Below are 16,323 nucleotides of genomic sequence, written 5' to 3'. Positions count from 1 at the left end.
TACAAGCATATGGAAAAGATAATACAGGTAAAGAAAATTACAGTGTTAACTTTTTCATTAACGTAGATAAAAAGGCGAATCTAACAATTTGTTTAAAGGATAATACATCATTTGGGTTCATTATAAGAATATAATGTTAATTAATTCATAGAAGCAAGTAATTAAAACATTACTACAATAAAAAAGTAAAGCTATATAATTTCAAGAGTTGCACAGTAAAATTTCGATAAAATTTAATATATATTTATGATAAAAGCTCTAGTAAGGTAGGAATAGGAACAGACTTTTCACATGGCAAAAGGTACAAACAAAAACTTTACTGCGTACATTATAGTGTAATGTTGAAAAAAGTGTTTTTAAGATTAGCAATGGGATAAGGATGTCCACTATCACTATTTCTGTTCAGCATTGTATTGGAATTTCCAGCCAGTGCAATAAAGCAATTAAAGTAAAACAGAATAACAAAATATAAAAGATATATGGACAATAGGTTGCTAGATATAAGATCAATGTAAAAAAAAAGTATAATTCTATATACCAGGTACAATTAGAAAATAATTTAAAAGCAATATAATTTATGTTACCACCAGAACATCAACAACCTAAGGAGTAAATGCAATGACATATGTGCAGGATATTTACCCAGAAAACTATAAAACCTTACTGTGAGAAACTGAAAAACTCAATATTGAAGAGATGTCTGTTCTGCTTAAGTTGATCTATAAGATTTAGTGTAATCCCTTACGAAGTTGCAACAAGAAATTGATGTGCCAATTCTAAAATTTATATAAAAATGCAAAGGACCAGCCACAGCTAAAACAAACTATTAAAAGAACGAAGCTGGAGGACTTCTCTACCAGATCTTAGGATTTTGAAGTTATAGTAATTAGGTATTGTCGCAAAGATAAAGAAATAGATGAATGCAGCATATAGGAATTCCACAGATAAACCTACACATTTTGAGTGCCTAGTTTATGACAAAGTTGGCACTTTAGAACCATTTTTCAATTAATTATTCTAGGCCAATTTGATATGCGATTGAAAACAATGAATTACGGGACCTACTTAACACCATACACGAAAATTAATTTTAGATTAATTGTAGATCTAAATGTGGAAGGTAAAATAATATTGTAGAACAGGCAAATATCTTAATATCCATTGGTAAAGAAAGACTTTAAAAATAGTAATTAAATATTACTATTATTAAAGGAAAAAGAATAAACTGAACTATATAGGTCTAAAAATACCAGTAAGAAGCTGAAAAGGCAGGCTGCAGTATGGGAGATATTTGCAACTCATAAAGACAACAAAGGACTCTGTTCCTGAAAATACAGAGGAAGTCCTACAAATCAATATGGAAATATCAGATTATTCAATAGAAATAGGCAAGAGACTTGAGCAGAGATTTCAAAAAAGATATCTAAATGACCACGATACATTTTAAAAGGTGCTCAACTTTGTTAGTCACAAGGGCAATTTAAATTAAGACAACATTGAGATACCACTACATGTCCACTCAAATGGCTGAAATTTACAAGACTGCTAATACCAAGTATGTATAAACTTGTAGAAGCACTGGAAAAAACCTTTTGACAGTTTCTGCTAAATTTCAGTACACTCACACACATATGTAATGTATGTATCCTATGAAATACTTAATCTAGTTATATAGCCAACAAATGCATATATATGTGTACTGTAGTCATATGGAAGAATATTCATCACCATGTTATTTGTAATAGTCAATAATTGGAAACAAATGAAATATCCATCATTAGTTCAAATGGGTAAATTAATTGTATAATCATACAATGGAATGCCGTACAGTAATCAGAATGAAAGAATTGTCTCTGTAGGCATCCATGCAGTTGTATCTCACAAAATGGACAACACAATGTTGTCCTGAAGAGGCCAGACACAAAAAATGTGTAATGTATATTTTCATTTATATAGAGTTTAGCACCAGGAGAAAACTAATCTATGGTCCTAGCAGTTCTGACAGGGATTGCCTTAGGCTAGGAAGAATTCAATCAATAGTGATTGGAATGGGCAACAGGGAAGCTTCTGGAATGGTTTTATACATATGTGTTCACTTTGTGATAATTCATTGAACCATACTCTTAAAATTTGTGTACTTTCTGGTATATACGTTATACTTCATAAAAGTTTATTTAAAAATAGAAATCTGTGTTTGATTTGACTTCTCAGGTTTAATATTATATGCTAACAGTTAATTTTTAATATATGGTTACCAAATTACGTATTTTGGCTGTTGTTGGAAATGATTGAGGCATAAAAATTCAGATACATCAAAAGCCATTGCTGCTACTCCATAACTTCATGACCATTTGAGTCTGGTTTCTTTACATTTAAAGAATAAGAACAAACATCCTGTATTCACAAGATTTCCTGTTTCTCAAAAATGATTTCTTTTATAGTGTTAGGATGTTTTATTAATTGATATTATTCTTTGCTAAGAGACTTTAACTTCGTTGTAATGATTATGGGTACCAGGGCCATTATGGTCTTGATTTCTTAGCCTTGTTAAATGCGGTATCTCATAGCATTCTTTGCACATATGTTTGTAAAGCTGACAGTAGGAGCCTACATCTTCATTGTTCTTCTGTGCCAAGGCTTTTCTCTGATAGTAGAGACCTCAGAATTTTTTTTTTTTTCAGCCTATTGTTGAGACCCTTTCCTCTATGGCTGTATGCCTTTAACCTGTGAAAAAGCATAAGAAATTTTAACACATAAGGGACATATTAAACATTATTGTTTACAACTTACAGATGTAACTTTAAATTTGGAAATTTTTTTCTGTTTTTTTCAAATGAGAAAAAATGATTTCAACTACTTAGATATATTAAAGAGATAAGTAGTGAGTCTAATGATATAGCTTTGGTACTAGTTTAATTCTGTACTTTAAAAAAATATTTGAAATCACATATACTTAGAATATGTTTTTATAATGATGCTACATCTGGTTACATGCAATGATTTTTTTTCTAGCTTCTTAAATTTGATATTATGGGAGCTACTTTTACATTAATTTTTCAAAGCTATTTTATTAAGTTGTTGAGTTTTATGATTTCTCTAAAAACATAGCTGTCAGAGATTTGGGAACGTGAAACAGGAAAGTTTTATAAATGTGTTATTAGTTAACTGCATTTGAGTAATTACTGATGAAGATGCTATTCAAATTCATTTTTCTCTTATTTCTCTGCATGATTTTTGTTGAAATCTTTTCAACAAAAATTATTGACTTTGTATCAAGCACTGCGTTGAAAATGATCCTAAGACTTCCTCAGTAAGAGAGACAGATAACTTAAAATTTTATGGTACATGTATATGTGGGAAATAATAGAAATATATAATAAGTAGTATAGCAGAGAGATTTATTAAAATGAATATAAAATATTTATATAGGAAAAATGATTGTTGTCTTTATGAACTGATATGAGATTTGGAATTTTGGAACGCCTGGTTAAAATCACATATTGATCATTTAAAGAAATATTTATATAGCTTTATCTTTTAAGGTAATTTTGAGATGTGCAGTACTTATTTTTTCATAGTGCGTTTTTTTATAAACTTGAAAATATTGCATATGGACCAAAGACAACATGAAAGTATACATATATAGTTTCAGAACAATAAAGTAGTAAATACCATTTCTACCTAAGCCAAGAAAGAGGACATTACAATACCCCAGGGAAGCTCTCATGAGCCTCCATGTTGGCACTCCCCTCATTATTTCCCAAAATGGTAACCATTGTTCTTTATATTGTGTTATTTCTTTTTTTGCTTTTCATTATAGTGTTTTTTTTTTTTTACCTTCTTATATGTATTTGCAAGCAAACTATTCATTTAGTTTGTTTTTGTATTTTGCATGTATTGTTTAACATTGTATGCTTTCCTTAGTTTTTTAAAAATCAACTTTATGTTTTGGAGATCTATTTTAATAAGGAGAGGCAGACAATAAAAATGGAAATAAGTTAAACTTATTTTAAATGGTAGTAAATGCTATGGAGGAAAAAGCATGGAAAGTTTTAGAGGATAGTTTTAGATCGTTACACTTAAATAGGATGACCAGAGGAGACATCACTGAGAACACAGTTGAATAAAGACCTGAAAGAGGTTAGAGAATGAGCCATGCCAATATATCTGAGGGTCAGGTGTTCTAGGCAAAGGGACAGCTAGATTTTTACAGGATCATTTTGTGTGCTGTGTTGTGATTATGATACAAGAGCAGAAGCAAGAGGACCTGTAATAATCTGAGAAACATGATAGTGTCTGGAACCAAGGAGGCAATGTGCAGGTGATGAGAATTGGTTGGATTCTGAATATGTTTTCAAGGTAAAGCCAAAAGAGATTGGGTAGACTAAGAACTGGAAATAGAATGGAAGAGAGAGATGAGTGAAAGATGCATCAGGCTTTTGGCCTGAAGACTTGAAATCATGGAGTTGGCATCAATTGAGATGACGGATTTTCTGGAAGGAGTAGCTTTGGTGTGACACAAGATTTGAAACTCAGTTTTAGGTATATTTAATTTGAGATACATATTATACATGTGAGTGTCTGTGTTAAATAAGTGGCTGGATATAGGAGTTTGGGGATCTGGTTAGAGAGATAAGGATAAACAACCAGAAAATGAGACTGAGAAGTAGTTAATGAGTTAGCAGGAAAACCAGGAAAATGTGATGTTCTAGAAGCTGAGTGTGTTTCAAAGAGTAAGTTTGTCAGAAGCTGCTGATCGGCAAAGTAATACGAGAATCGAGAAATGATCATGAGATCTGGCAAACTGGAGTTTTCCGCTGACCTTGACAGAAGTTCCAGTGGAATGTTAGGGTGAAATTCTGATTGTCATGGCATCTAGTCAAGATAGGAGAAGAGAAATTGGAGGAAAATACTGACAAGTTTTCCGAGTAGTTTAATTGTAAAGGAAGGAGAAAAATAGAGTAAAAGGGAGTAATGGAGGTGGGGCAAGAGAGGTTTTTTGTTTTTTAAGTTTGGAGAAAAAGTTATATTTGTTGGCTGATAGGAAAGATCAAGAAGATGTAAAAAAATAATGATGGAAGAAAGGGGAAAATTTGCTAGTGAGATGTACTTAAGAAAAACCAGTAGCAGTGGGATCTAGTGAACAAATAGCGAGAATAGCCTCTAGGAGCAGAAACATTTTACTCATAGGACTAGAGGAGAAGGCAGGTTATATGAATACAGTTACAACTAAATGGGTAGATGTGCCGAGAGCTTGTGAATATTTTGAGTTTTTAAAAATTCTTAGTGAAATGGGAGGTGAAGTTATCTGTAGGAAGTGAGAATAAGGGATATTTTTTGGAAGACTAAGGTTTGACAAGAGAAGATAGAGTATGAAGTGACTATTTAGGAGGGAGGAAGAGCAAATGGATTAGAGAAGTATGGTAGGATTGCTGGTGGAATTGTCCTGCTTGAGAGGCCCTTACTGTAAGAATATAGATCCTATTTTAGATTTTTCTATTTCCCTGTGGATGGATATTTGGTATATACCGATATTAACTGTTATCAACAATTATAGTATGAATGTTCTTATTTAGTTTTCTGTTGTTTCATATACAAGTTTCTCTAAGCTATTTAATAAATGTTTGGTCATAGAGGTTGTCATGCTCAGTTTTACCCAATGATATGATACTCTAATGTTATTTCAGTAATTTACACTCCTGCCAATGGTGAATGGGAGTTCCTGTTCCTTCCTCCACAAACTCTCCAAAATTGGGTGTTGTTTTAATTTTTAAGATTTTTTTGCAAATATGATGTATATAAAATGCTATCTCATTTGAGTTTTAATTTGCATTTTCCTGATTACTAATGAGGTAGAACATCTTTTCATTTTTTGTCCATATTTCTCTCTTCTTTGAAATGCTGCTCAAGTCTTCTGCCTATTTTGTCCTATTAGTCATTTGTGTACACTTTTTTGACATAAACCTTGTGTTAGTTTTATATTTTGCCGACATTTTCTCTCCTAGTTTGCAAATTTTCATTCTACTCTTTGTATGATGTTTAATGAACAGAATTTCTTAATTTTAATATATAAATGATCACTCTTTTATGGGTTTGTACCTTGGTTAAATAATACTTCCTTATTTTAGTGTTTTCTATATTTCTCTCCAATGTTTTATAGTTTTGCCTGTCACATTTCATTTTTAATCAGATGAGATGGGGCTCCATTGTTATTCTTTTATTTAATGTGGACATCCAGTCATCCCAGAACCCTTTAATGAAAAAATCCATTCCTTTAATGGTCTGTAGTACTAAAATTTTTGTTAGAATTATTCCTAGGTGATTGATATTTTACATGCTTTTCTAAATGAAATCCGTATTAGTTTCTTTTAAGGCTATAATAACAAATTACCATGAAGTCGATGTCTTAAAACAATAGAAATTTATCCTTTCAGAATTCCGTAGGCTAGAAGTCTGAACAATCAAGGTGTCAGCAGGGCCATGCTCCCTCCAAAGGCTCTAGGGAAGAATCCTTTCTTGCCTTTTCCGGCATCTGGTAGCTCTTGGCAATTTTGGATATTCTTTTGTTGTATCTGTATCCATCACTTCATCTCTGCCTCCGTCTTCACGTGGCCTTCTTCCTTTGTTTGTATATATCTTCACATAGCCTCACTGGACTCAGTGCCTACAGTAATCTAGTAAGACCTCATTTTAACTTAGCTAATTGTATCTGCAGAGACCTTATTAGGTTACATTCAGAAGTTCGAGGTGGACATCAATTTTGGAGGATGCCGTTCAACTAGCACAATATTTTTTTATTCGTTTTTCTTTTATGGGTTGATATATGGACATGCAATTGTCATTTATAATACTTTATGTCTAACTTGAGGTTTTTTGGTAATTTATGTATAGATACTTTTAAGTTTTTTACAAATAGATGATTGGGTTATATACAAATAATGGTGTTTTCGTTTTTTCCTTTCTGGGTCTTACAACTTTTTGTTGTTCTTACCTTATCATTTCTGCAACAACCTCCATATAATGTTGAAAAAAAGTTGTGATAAAAAGTTGATAAAAGTTGTGATATTCCTGAGCTCTAAAGAAATGCTTTCAGTGTTTTCTCCAGTAAAAACATTGTTCACTGTGAGTTTTGTGGATATCGTCATTAAGATAGTTTCCGTTTTACCTGGTTCGCTAAGGGTTTGTGTATGAATGGATGTGGGATCTTATCAAAGGCATTTTGAGGGGATGATTATTTGAGTTTTTTACTAAATAATGGGAAAATTATGTTAATTATTTAATTATTAATCCTATTTTGGTTAAGTCAAACTTATTTTGTTTTTCCTTTTTTTGGTTTGCTAATATTTAGACTAGCATTTTTGCATGAATATTAATATGTGAGATTTGCAAATGGTTTTCTTGAATATTAATGTCTGCTCTTTGGTGTTAAGGTTCTTTTGGGCTCATAAAATAAGTTGGGGAGTATTTTCATATTTTGGGACAGTGTATTTGGAACCATTTTTTCCTAAATATTTTTTGTTAATAATCTTTAAGTCACATTGTTAGAAAACTACCTTATGTGTAGAAATTTAACTATTAAATCTAATATATGTAATGGTTATGAAAATATTCAGATGTTCTATTTCTTCTTGAGTAAGTCTTGATAAGATATATTTTCAGGAATTTGTCCCTGAATTCAACATCTCAAGTAAAGTTATAAAGATGCTCATTATGTTCTTTTAGAATCTTTAGGATTAGCAGCATATGTAAAGTTCCCTTTCCTTTTAAATTATTTTTAAAGCACTGTCTCCTTCTATCTGTATCTATCTTTCTGTTTATCTATCATCTTTTTTTTTTTTCTGAACTGAAAATGAGCTGCTGACATGATACCCCTTAAGCCTAAATATTTTCAATGTACTTACTAAAAAGCACGGACATTTTTTATGTAACCACAATACAGATATCAAATTTAGGAAATACCATTGATAGAATTTTGTAATCTAATCTATAGACTTTACTTATTTTTTCCAATTGTCCTAATATCTTTTGTTAAAAAAATAGTACCTTTTAAATTACTGAATTCGGTTTCTTAATAAATTTTGTATCTGTGTACCCAATTTGGGTTTGTCTGATGTTCCTTCATGATAAGATTTAGGTTTTGCCTTATTGGTAGAATACCAAAATGTGTCTTTTTCCTATGACTGTTATTTTGTTTTGTTTTTTTTTTAAAGAAAAATTTTTATTGAGATAAAATTCATATAACATAAATTTTTTTATTTTAATCATTTTAAAGTGTGCAAGTTTTTAGAATATTCATAATATTATGCAACCACCATCACTAATTCCAGAATATTTCTGTCACCACCAAAAGAAATCCCATACCTTTCTTTACTCTCTTTATCCATCTCCTGGACGTGACTAATCTGCTTTCTGTCTTAATGGATTTGCCTATTTATGATATTTCTTGTACGTGGAATATCAATATATGATCTTTTGTCAAAGATCAGTTGACTATATTTGTGTAGGTATGTTTCTGGGCTAGCATTTGGTGTCAGTGTTTTGAATTTTAGCCATTCTAGTAGATGTGAAGTGGTATTTCATTGTTGTTTTAATATGTAATTCTCTAATGACTTATGATATTATGCATCTTTTCATACGCTTTTTTTTCTTTTGCCAGCTGTATGTCTTTGGCAAGGTGTCTGTTAAGACTTTTTGCCAACTTTTTAATCAGCTCGTTTGTTTTTTACTGTTGAGTTTTAAGATTTCTTTGTAAATTTCGGACACCAGTTTGTTTCTGGCAAACATTTTCTCCAAGTCTGTGGCTTATTGTTTTGTTCTCCAAACAGTTTCTTTCACAGCAGAAGTTTTTAATTTTAATGAAGTCCAATTTAATTTTTTCTTTTATTAATTGTGCATTTGGTGCTGAATCTAAAATGCCATCACCAAACTCAGGCCCACTTAGATTTCGTTCTGTGTTATCTTCTAGGAGTTTTATAGTTTTGCATTTTACATTTATATTTCGAGTTAACTTTTGTAGAAGGTGTTAGTTCTATCTAGATTCTGAATAGTTTCATAACCATTATGTATATTGGATGTTTTTCTCTGTGGAATTGTTTTTGTTCTTTTGTCAGAGATCAGTTGACTGTATCTATGTAGGTCTATTTCTTGGTTCTGTGTTCTGTTCTCTTGTTTAATCTGTAGCTCTTTAAATTTAGGCCTTTTATCTATTTTGAGATACATTTTGTGTATGTTGTGAGGGAGGGGTTCTATTGTTTTCATTTTGTTTGCAGATATTCAGTTATCCCAGTACCATTTGCTGAAAAGAATATTCTTTATTTGAATTTCCAATTCTTTGAATGGTCTAATCTGGTCTCTTGAATTTCCACATGAATTTTAGGATCAATTTTTCAATTAAAAAAAACCAACTGGGATTTTTATAGGGAGTGAATTGAATCTGTAAATCAATGTGGAGAATATAGTCATCTTAATATTTTTTTTAATTCATGAAAATGGGATATCTTTTCACTTAGTTAAGCCGTCTTAAATTTCTTTCCATGATAGTTTTCTAGTTTTAACAGTATAAGTTTTATACTTGTTAAATTTATTCCTAAATATTTTATTCTTTTTTGATACTATCGTGAGTTGAATTGTTTTATTATTTTTATTTTAGGATTTTTCATTGCTGGTATATACAAATACAATTGAGGTTTTGTATATCATTCTTTTACTCTCCAGACTTGCTAAATTTATTTATTGATTCTAATTAGTTTTTTTGTGGATTCATTAGAATTTCTTTATAGAAGATCATGTCATCTGCAAATAGCGAGAATTTTACTTCTTCCTTCCAATCTAGAGCCTTTTATTTCATTTTCTTGCCTATTTCCCTGCCTATAAGCTCTAGTACAGTATTGAATAGAAGTGGCAAGAGCAGACATCTTTGTCTTATTCTAGATTTTAGAGGAAAAACATTTAGTCTTTCATTATTGTGTATGATATTAATGGTGTTTTTTTGTAGATGTCCTTTGCATTAGTTTTCTATGGCTGGTGTACACAAATTACCACACACTGTGTAGCTTAAAACAATATAAATATATCATCTCACAGAGCCGGGGCCAGAAATCCAAAATCAAATTACGAGCATGGCCATGTCCCCTCCAGAGGTGCTATGGAAAATTTCTTTCCTTGCCTCTTTCAGCTTTTGGTGGCTGTCAGTATTCCTGCAGTTGTGACTGAATCCCTCTAGTGCCCCCTCCACAGTTATGTTACCTTCCCCTCTTCTCTCTGTATCTCCAATCACTTGTCATTGGATCTAGGTTTACTTTATAATCTAGGATGGGTTCCTCATCTCATACTTAATTTAGTTATATCTGCAAAGACACATTTTTGAAATAAAGTAACAGTCACAGATTTCGGGGGTTTGGACATGGATGTATCTTTTGGGGTGGGACACTATTTAGCCTTTATTAGGTTGAAGTTCCCTTTTGTCCCCATTTTGTTATTATTTTTTTAATTTATCAAGAAAAGGTGCTAGAATTTGTCAAAAGCTTCTTCTGCATCTATTGAGATGATCATTTGATTTTTTTTCCTGATTTTTTTTCCTATTAATATGGTGTATTATACCAATTGATTTTCAGATATTAAACCAACCATACATTCCTGGGATAAATGCCACTTGTTCATGGTATATAATCCTTTTTATATACCTTGTTTTGATTTGCTAGTATTTTGTTGAGGATTTTTATGTCTGTATTTATAAAAGATATTAGTATTTAGTTTTCTATTATTGTGTTATCTTTGTCTGGTTTAGGTATCAGAGATACCTATCAGAATGAGTTGAATAATATCCCATCCTAGTCTATAGTTTTGAGGAGTTTATTAAGATTTCATGTTCTTTAAATATTTGGTGGAATTCAACAGGGAAACCATCTGACTGTCACTTTTCTTTGAGGAAAGTTTTAAAATTTCTAATTAAGTCTCTTTGTTATAGGTCGATTCAGGCTTTTGGTTTCTTCCTGTGTCAGTTTTGGTAGTTTATATCTTTCTTGACTTTGTGGTACTGTTTGTAAACTTCATAAGGCTAACAGTTATTTAGTATTGCATTGTAATCTCATATTTCTGTAAGATAGTTATGTTCCTTCTTTCATTTTTGATTTTAATAATTTGAGGTTTCTTTCTTTTTTTTCTTGTTCAGTATAGCTAAGAGTTTGTCAATTTTTTGATTTTTCCAAAGAAAGACCTTTTGGCTTTATTGACTTTCTGTATTGGTTTTCTAATCTACATTGTATTATTTTCTGTTCTAATCTTATTACTTTCTTCATGCTTTATATATTTAACACCTTCAATTTAATGTTATTTTTGATATAGTCGAATTTATGCCTGCTTTTTTATTCTTTTTTAAATATCTCATGATTTGTTACTCTATTCTTTTTTATTGCTCTTTTTGCATTAAGCAAATATTTTTTAGTATAACATTTTAATTAAAAAAAATATAATGTATAGTGAATTTTGTTACTTAGTGTTTATTCCAGGGCTTATCATGTATATCTTAACTTAGAATATACTTTAGATTTATACTAACTTGATTCTAGTGAAATACAGAAACATTATTCTTATTACTCTATTTCATCTTCTCGCTTTTCTTGTGAGATTGTATATATATTATATATTACTACTTAATAATATAATATTTATGATATGTATATATGATCCAAACTCAACAATTATTTTTATACTTATTAGTTTATATAATTTTAAGTCTTTTAAGGAAACTGAGAGTAGAAAGGAGAGCAAATACATATTTGTTATATATCAACCTTTTTATTGAATATTTTTGTGTGCTTTTTCCCTCATCTGTTCCTGTTCATTTGAGTTACTATTTGGCATCATTTCCTTACTTCAACTAAGCTTTGCTTCCAACCATCCTTTGTGGTGTTATTGCCAAATCTATTACATTTTTATATGTTATAAACCCAACAATACAATTATATATGCATTGTCTTATAACAATTGTTTTTAAAAAATTTATTAGAAAAAGAAGGGACAAGAGACATGCATTCATACGTTGTTTTATGATTATGTAATTGCCTTTGCTAATGCTCTGGGTTGGAATAGCTGATCAAAGACTGAGCACCTTTCTTTAGTATCTCATCAGGCAGATGTTTTCTTTTAAGTTTTTGAACGTATTTGTAACATATTTATAATAGCTGTTTTGAAGTCTTTTTTTACTTCATCTGACATCAGACTTTTCAAAGGGAATTTTGTTTGCCTTATTTTTTTCCTGCGGAGGGGTCACACTTTTCTACATTGTTGCGTGTCATAATTTCCCCTGAAAACTGGACATTTTAGATAATATATTGTAGCAAGACTAGGTTCTGATTTTTCTTCCTTCTCCGGGGCTGTTATAATTTTGTTTAGTGACTTGGCTGAACTCTTAGTGAAGTCTCTTTCCTCCTTTAAATGCATCTTCTCACTTTGCTCTTCAAAGGGTGCCCCTGGGGATGCACACAGTCTCCCTGGGGTGACAGTAACTTGAGCGAAGCTCTTTGACTTTCCCCTCTGACCTCTCTGTTAAGCCATCTGCCTGTGTTTGTATCACATCCACCAGGTTGCCTCCACTAATAGCCCCACTACTTGCTCTGTGGCATAAATTGCTCCACAGTCTATTCAGATTCAATTTCAGCCCTTTTCCAGAGGCAGTCTTTGAATTTCTGACCCCTGTGGGGCTTGTATTAGCTTTCTTTATCAATGGTTCTTTCCGATAAACTTCTACTGGTCAGTGGTTTAGCTAATTGTTCTCATGGAGCTACTTAGCTATCTCTAAATTGCTTACCACCAAAACCTCCACTGTGTGGAGAGTTCCCTCAGGGCTTGAAATTTCCCACCCTCTATTCCTTGTAAAGTCAGGACTCTGTGAAGAGCTTCCGAGTGCTCCTTTTCTGAGCCCGCCTCTCTCTGTGGGGGAAAACCTCAGTGCCAGCATTTAAAATCGTAGATGGACTTAGCGGCCTATTCCTCTTGGAGTGATATCACTGCCTATGTGCAGAACACTAGACCTCTCACATTTTTTCTTTGAATATTGCTTCTGCCACCCAGAGCAGAGAGTATAAGTGTTGGCTGTTTGCTGTGCCTGGTTAGATGTCAACGGCCTGGAGTAGGAGCTGAGGGATGAATGAGTTCTCTGTTCTAGGCATTATGTGCCTGCTTGGGGTGAATGTCTGTCTTGCTGAACTGGGAGTGTGTTGGGGAGAGGGCATGGGGACAAGGGTGGGAGCAGGTAATGGGTTCAGTATCATTGATTGTTGCTGTTCTTACTGAAATTTAGTAGATATTCTTGAGTAGGTATGTATTTGTTGTTGCTCTTAGAAAAATTTTTTAGACCCTAAGTGATTATTTTTTATAATTTTTACCAATTATAGTTCCTTCGCTGTGGAGATTGTTTATGGAACTCCTTATATTTCCATTATGGAATTTAGCTCTATATTTTTAAAGAATTAATTGGTATTGTAATCCATGATTTTTGAGATTTTACACACACACACACACACACACACACACACACACACACCACACACCACACACACACCCTTACTAACTATACTGGATATACTATGTTTACATTCTGATTCTTCGCTTTACCAGGGGTTTATTTAGAATATTTATAAAGCATTGATTCACATTGTCGAACACCTTTATTATCAGTTCATTCAAGTGAAATAGAATGTGAGACTAGATAGGTAATATTTTCTGTCTGAATTATACTTTAATTAATTAAAAGAGCATTTGTATTATTTTTAATGTTTCTCAAACATACATTGTGATTTTCAGTTATGCATATCATATAGATGTATTTCAAAAACCATCTTGAATAAGAGAATGTACAAATGAATACAAACTGTATGATTGTATTTTGTAAAGTACAAAGATAGCAATACAAGTCTTTGCTATTAGAGTATTGATAATATATATTTTTAAATCTGAGTGCTGGCTACTTAGTTGTGTTTATCTTATGAAAATTTACTGAATTTTAGACTTATGATAAATGCACTTTTGTGTGTTATACTTAAAACGTTAAAAAATGTATTATGGGATCCATATGAGTTATGTAGTTTTAACTGAATACAGCTCTGAGTAAATTTATTATATTTATCTTTTTATTTACTTTGGTATTTAAAACTGTTGATATTGGTCCTCTAATTTTAAGAAGACTTATTTCCTAAATGAAACCAAAATTCAACATATAAATTATATAAAATCATTAACAAGTATGTTTAATATTATGTTTGTTCAAAGCATTGTAGAGTACTGTGAATCTGGAAATTTTTTTAAAAATATGAAGTTTAGAGGCCATATATATTTTTCAAAATACTGAAGTTTAGTGGACATTTATGTTAAAAAATTATGCGTGTTATTTCACAATTCCAAGGAAAATTCTATATGTAAATTCGATCCTTTATATACCATATATAAAATCAGGGAGGTTTTTTTATCCTTTGTAATACATTTTTAAATTTTATCCTGTAGGACTATTTTGAAAGAAAGTGGGTTTGCCAGATACCTTCATTCAGCTGTTCTTATCAATGGAGCTATGCTTATTTTTGGAGGAAATACCCATAATGACACTTCCTTGAGTAACGGTGCAAAATGTTTTTCTGCCGATTTCCTGGCATATGACATAGGTATGTATCTGTTAGGATTGTATAAAGTAGGAAATATCAGAAATTTTTTATGTAGAGATTCTCAAGTACATTATTCGACAGCATGTGTATATGTCATTTTAGAGAGATAAATCCAGTGACAGATTATGAATGGAGTTCTCTCTCAGTTCAGCATAGTAATAGTGTAGGCCCCAGAATACAGACGAACTGGGTGAGTTGGTAGAGACGGGAATTGAGAAACCTCGGTTCGAATGTTCTTTTTTGAGGGCTTTTCTATATCGTATCCCTACACTTTTTATCAGTCTATATTGTTTGCCTGTTCCTATTAGTTTTGATAATGGGTAGATATAGAGTACTATAAAATTATGTAAATTACAAATAGTTGTAATGCGGGTATTTTAGATTTAGTGGGGATAAGTAAAGATGCACTTAAACTCACCAGACATACTTACTTGGTATAGGAGGCTGATAGAACTAGAGAAAAGAATATAGAGGTAGTAGAGCTAAGGAAATAAGATTTTTGGGACAAAATGGAAAACCAAACTAAGAATAGAAGTAAATAATTAATCTTTGCCAGAGAACCATAAATACAGCGCATTAATACAATTCACATAATTTTAATTATGCTATCTATAGTCCTATCAGTTCGTGATTATTAAATGAGTATATTTATTCAAATACTATATTTATCATGCATTAGACTACTGTAGCGAAAACATTTCTTCTCGTATATCATACCAGAGATAAAATCTAGCTGATCCTTAAAGTGTATGTAGCAGTACTTTGAGTACCCCTTATTGATAGTGTAAGGTAATGTACCAATTTTTAAATTATCAAGGAGCATTTGACAAATACAAATAAAAGAGACCTAAGAATAACACATTTAATAGATGTAAGACGTATACTTTTGCTCTTAAACATCATAAAGGCAGATAATCTGCTTTGGAAAATTATTTCAAGTGGTAGCATATAAAAAAAAACTATGACTCTTAATAAGCACTTTGATATTTATACTATTATAAGTTTGTTTGGAAGGAAACTCCTAGTAATAAAGTTAAGTATGCTTTTTAACTCTAAGCTATAAGTGTCTGTCTATGAGTAATCGTTAAAAAGAATCTACTGTCCTTAGGACTTTCGATCCTGAATAATGTTTACTTTTTGAAATAATTTGAAGTGATGATTCATGATGAAAATGAGATTGTCTTTACTTTTAGAAGGCTTATAAGTCAGTGCCTGAGATCTAAAAAACATGGATTAAATGAAATACTGAATCTAAGCTGGTTTACCATGAGCTTTCTTTGCCAGGCAGGGGCTGTCAGCATTTTCTTTTGCCTGTGGTGATGAGACAGTAAGCTTAGTTCTCTGGAGGTAGATGAAAGTTTTATTTGTTCTTCAGATTAGAAAAAAGTTCTAGGAAAAGTGCAGCATTTTGTTGTTGTTGTTAAAAATTTATAACGTGAGATTTTGAACTTTTGCAAAAAATTCTTCCAGAAGTTTCCACCCAATTTCTATACTTTAATGAAGAGATTAATGTTGAGATATTTGATAGCTCACATATTTGGAATTTATTGTAATTTCTTTCATGATTTATGTAATTTCATGTTCATGATTATCATATTTTAGATTTTATCAAAAAAGGTTACTACTGAGGTAAAAAAATAAACATTGGAGGTATTAGTTGGGGTGGTGG

General features: G+C 31.5%; 1 protein-coding gene across 1 annotated transcript in view; it reads left to right on the top strand.

Moving 5' to 3' along the window:
* The window catches only part of ATRNL1 (attractin like 1), a 548,298-nt gene that overhangs the window by 77,764 nt on the left and 454,211 nt on the right, over nucleotides 1–16,323 (top strand). The window contains exon 10 of the mRNA XM_006920939.3: nucleotides 14,500–14,654. Within this exon, the coding sequence (XP_006921001.2) occupies nucleotides 14,500–14,654 (155 nt within the window). The remainder of the gene's footprint in view (nucleotides 1–14,499; nucleotides 14,655–16,323) is intronic.

The sequence above is a fragment of the Pteropus alecto genome, unplaced genomic scaffold (assembly GCF_000325575.1).
Source record: "Pteropus alecto unplaced genomic scaffold, ASM32557v1 scaffold177, whole genome shotgun sequence".
NCBI classification, from domain to species: Eukaryota; Metazoa; Chordata; class Mammalia; order Chiroptera; family Pteropodidae; genus Pteropus; species Pteropus alecto.
This window is presented reverse-complemented; position numbering and strand designations above follow the sequence as displayed.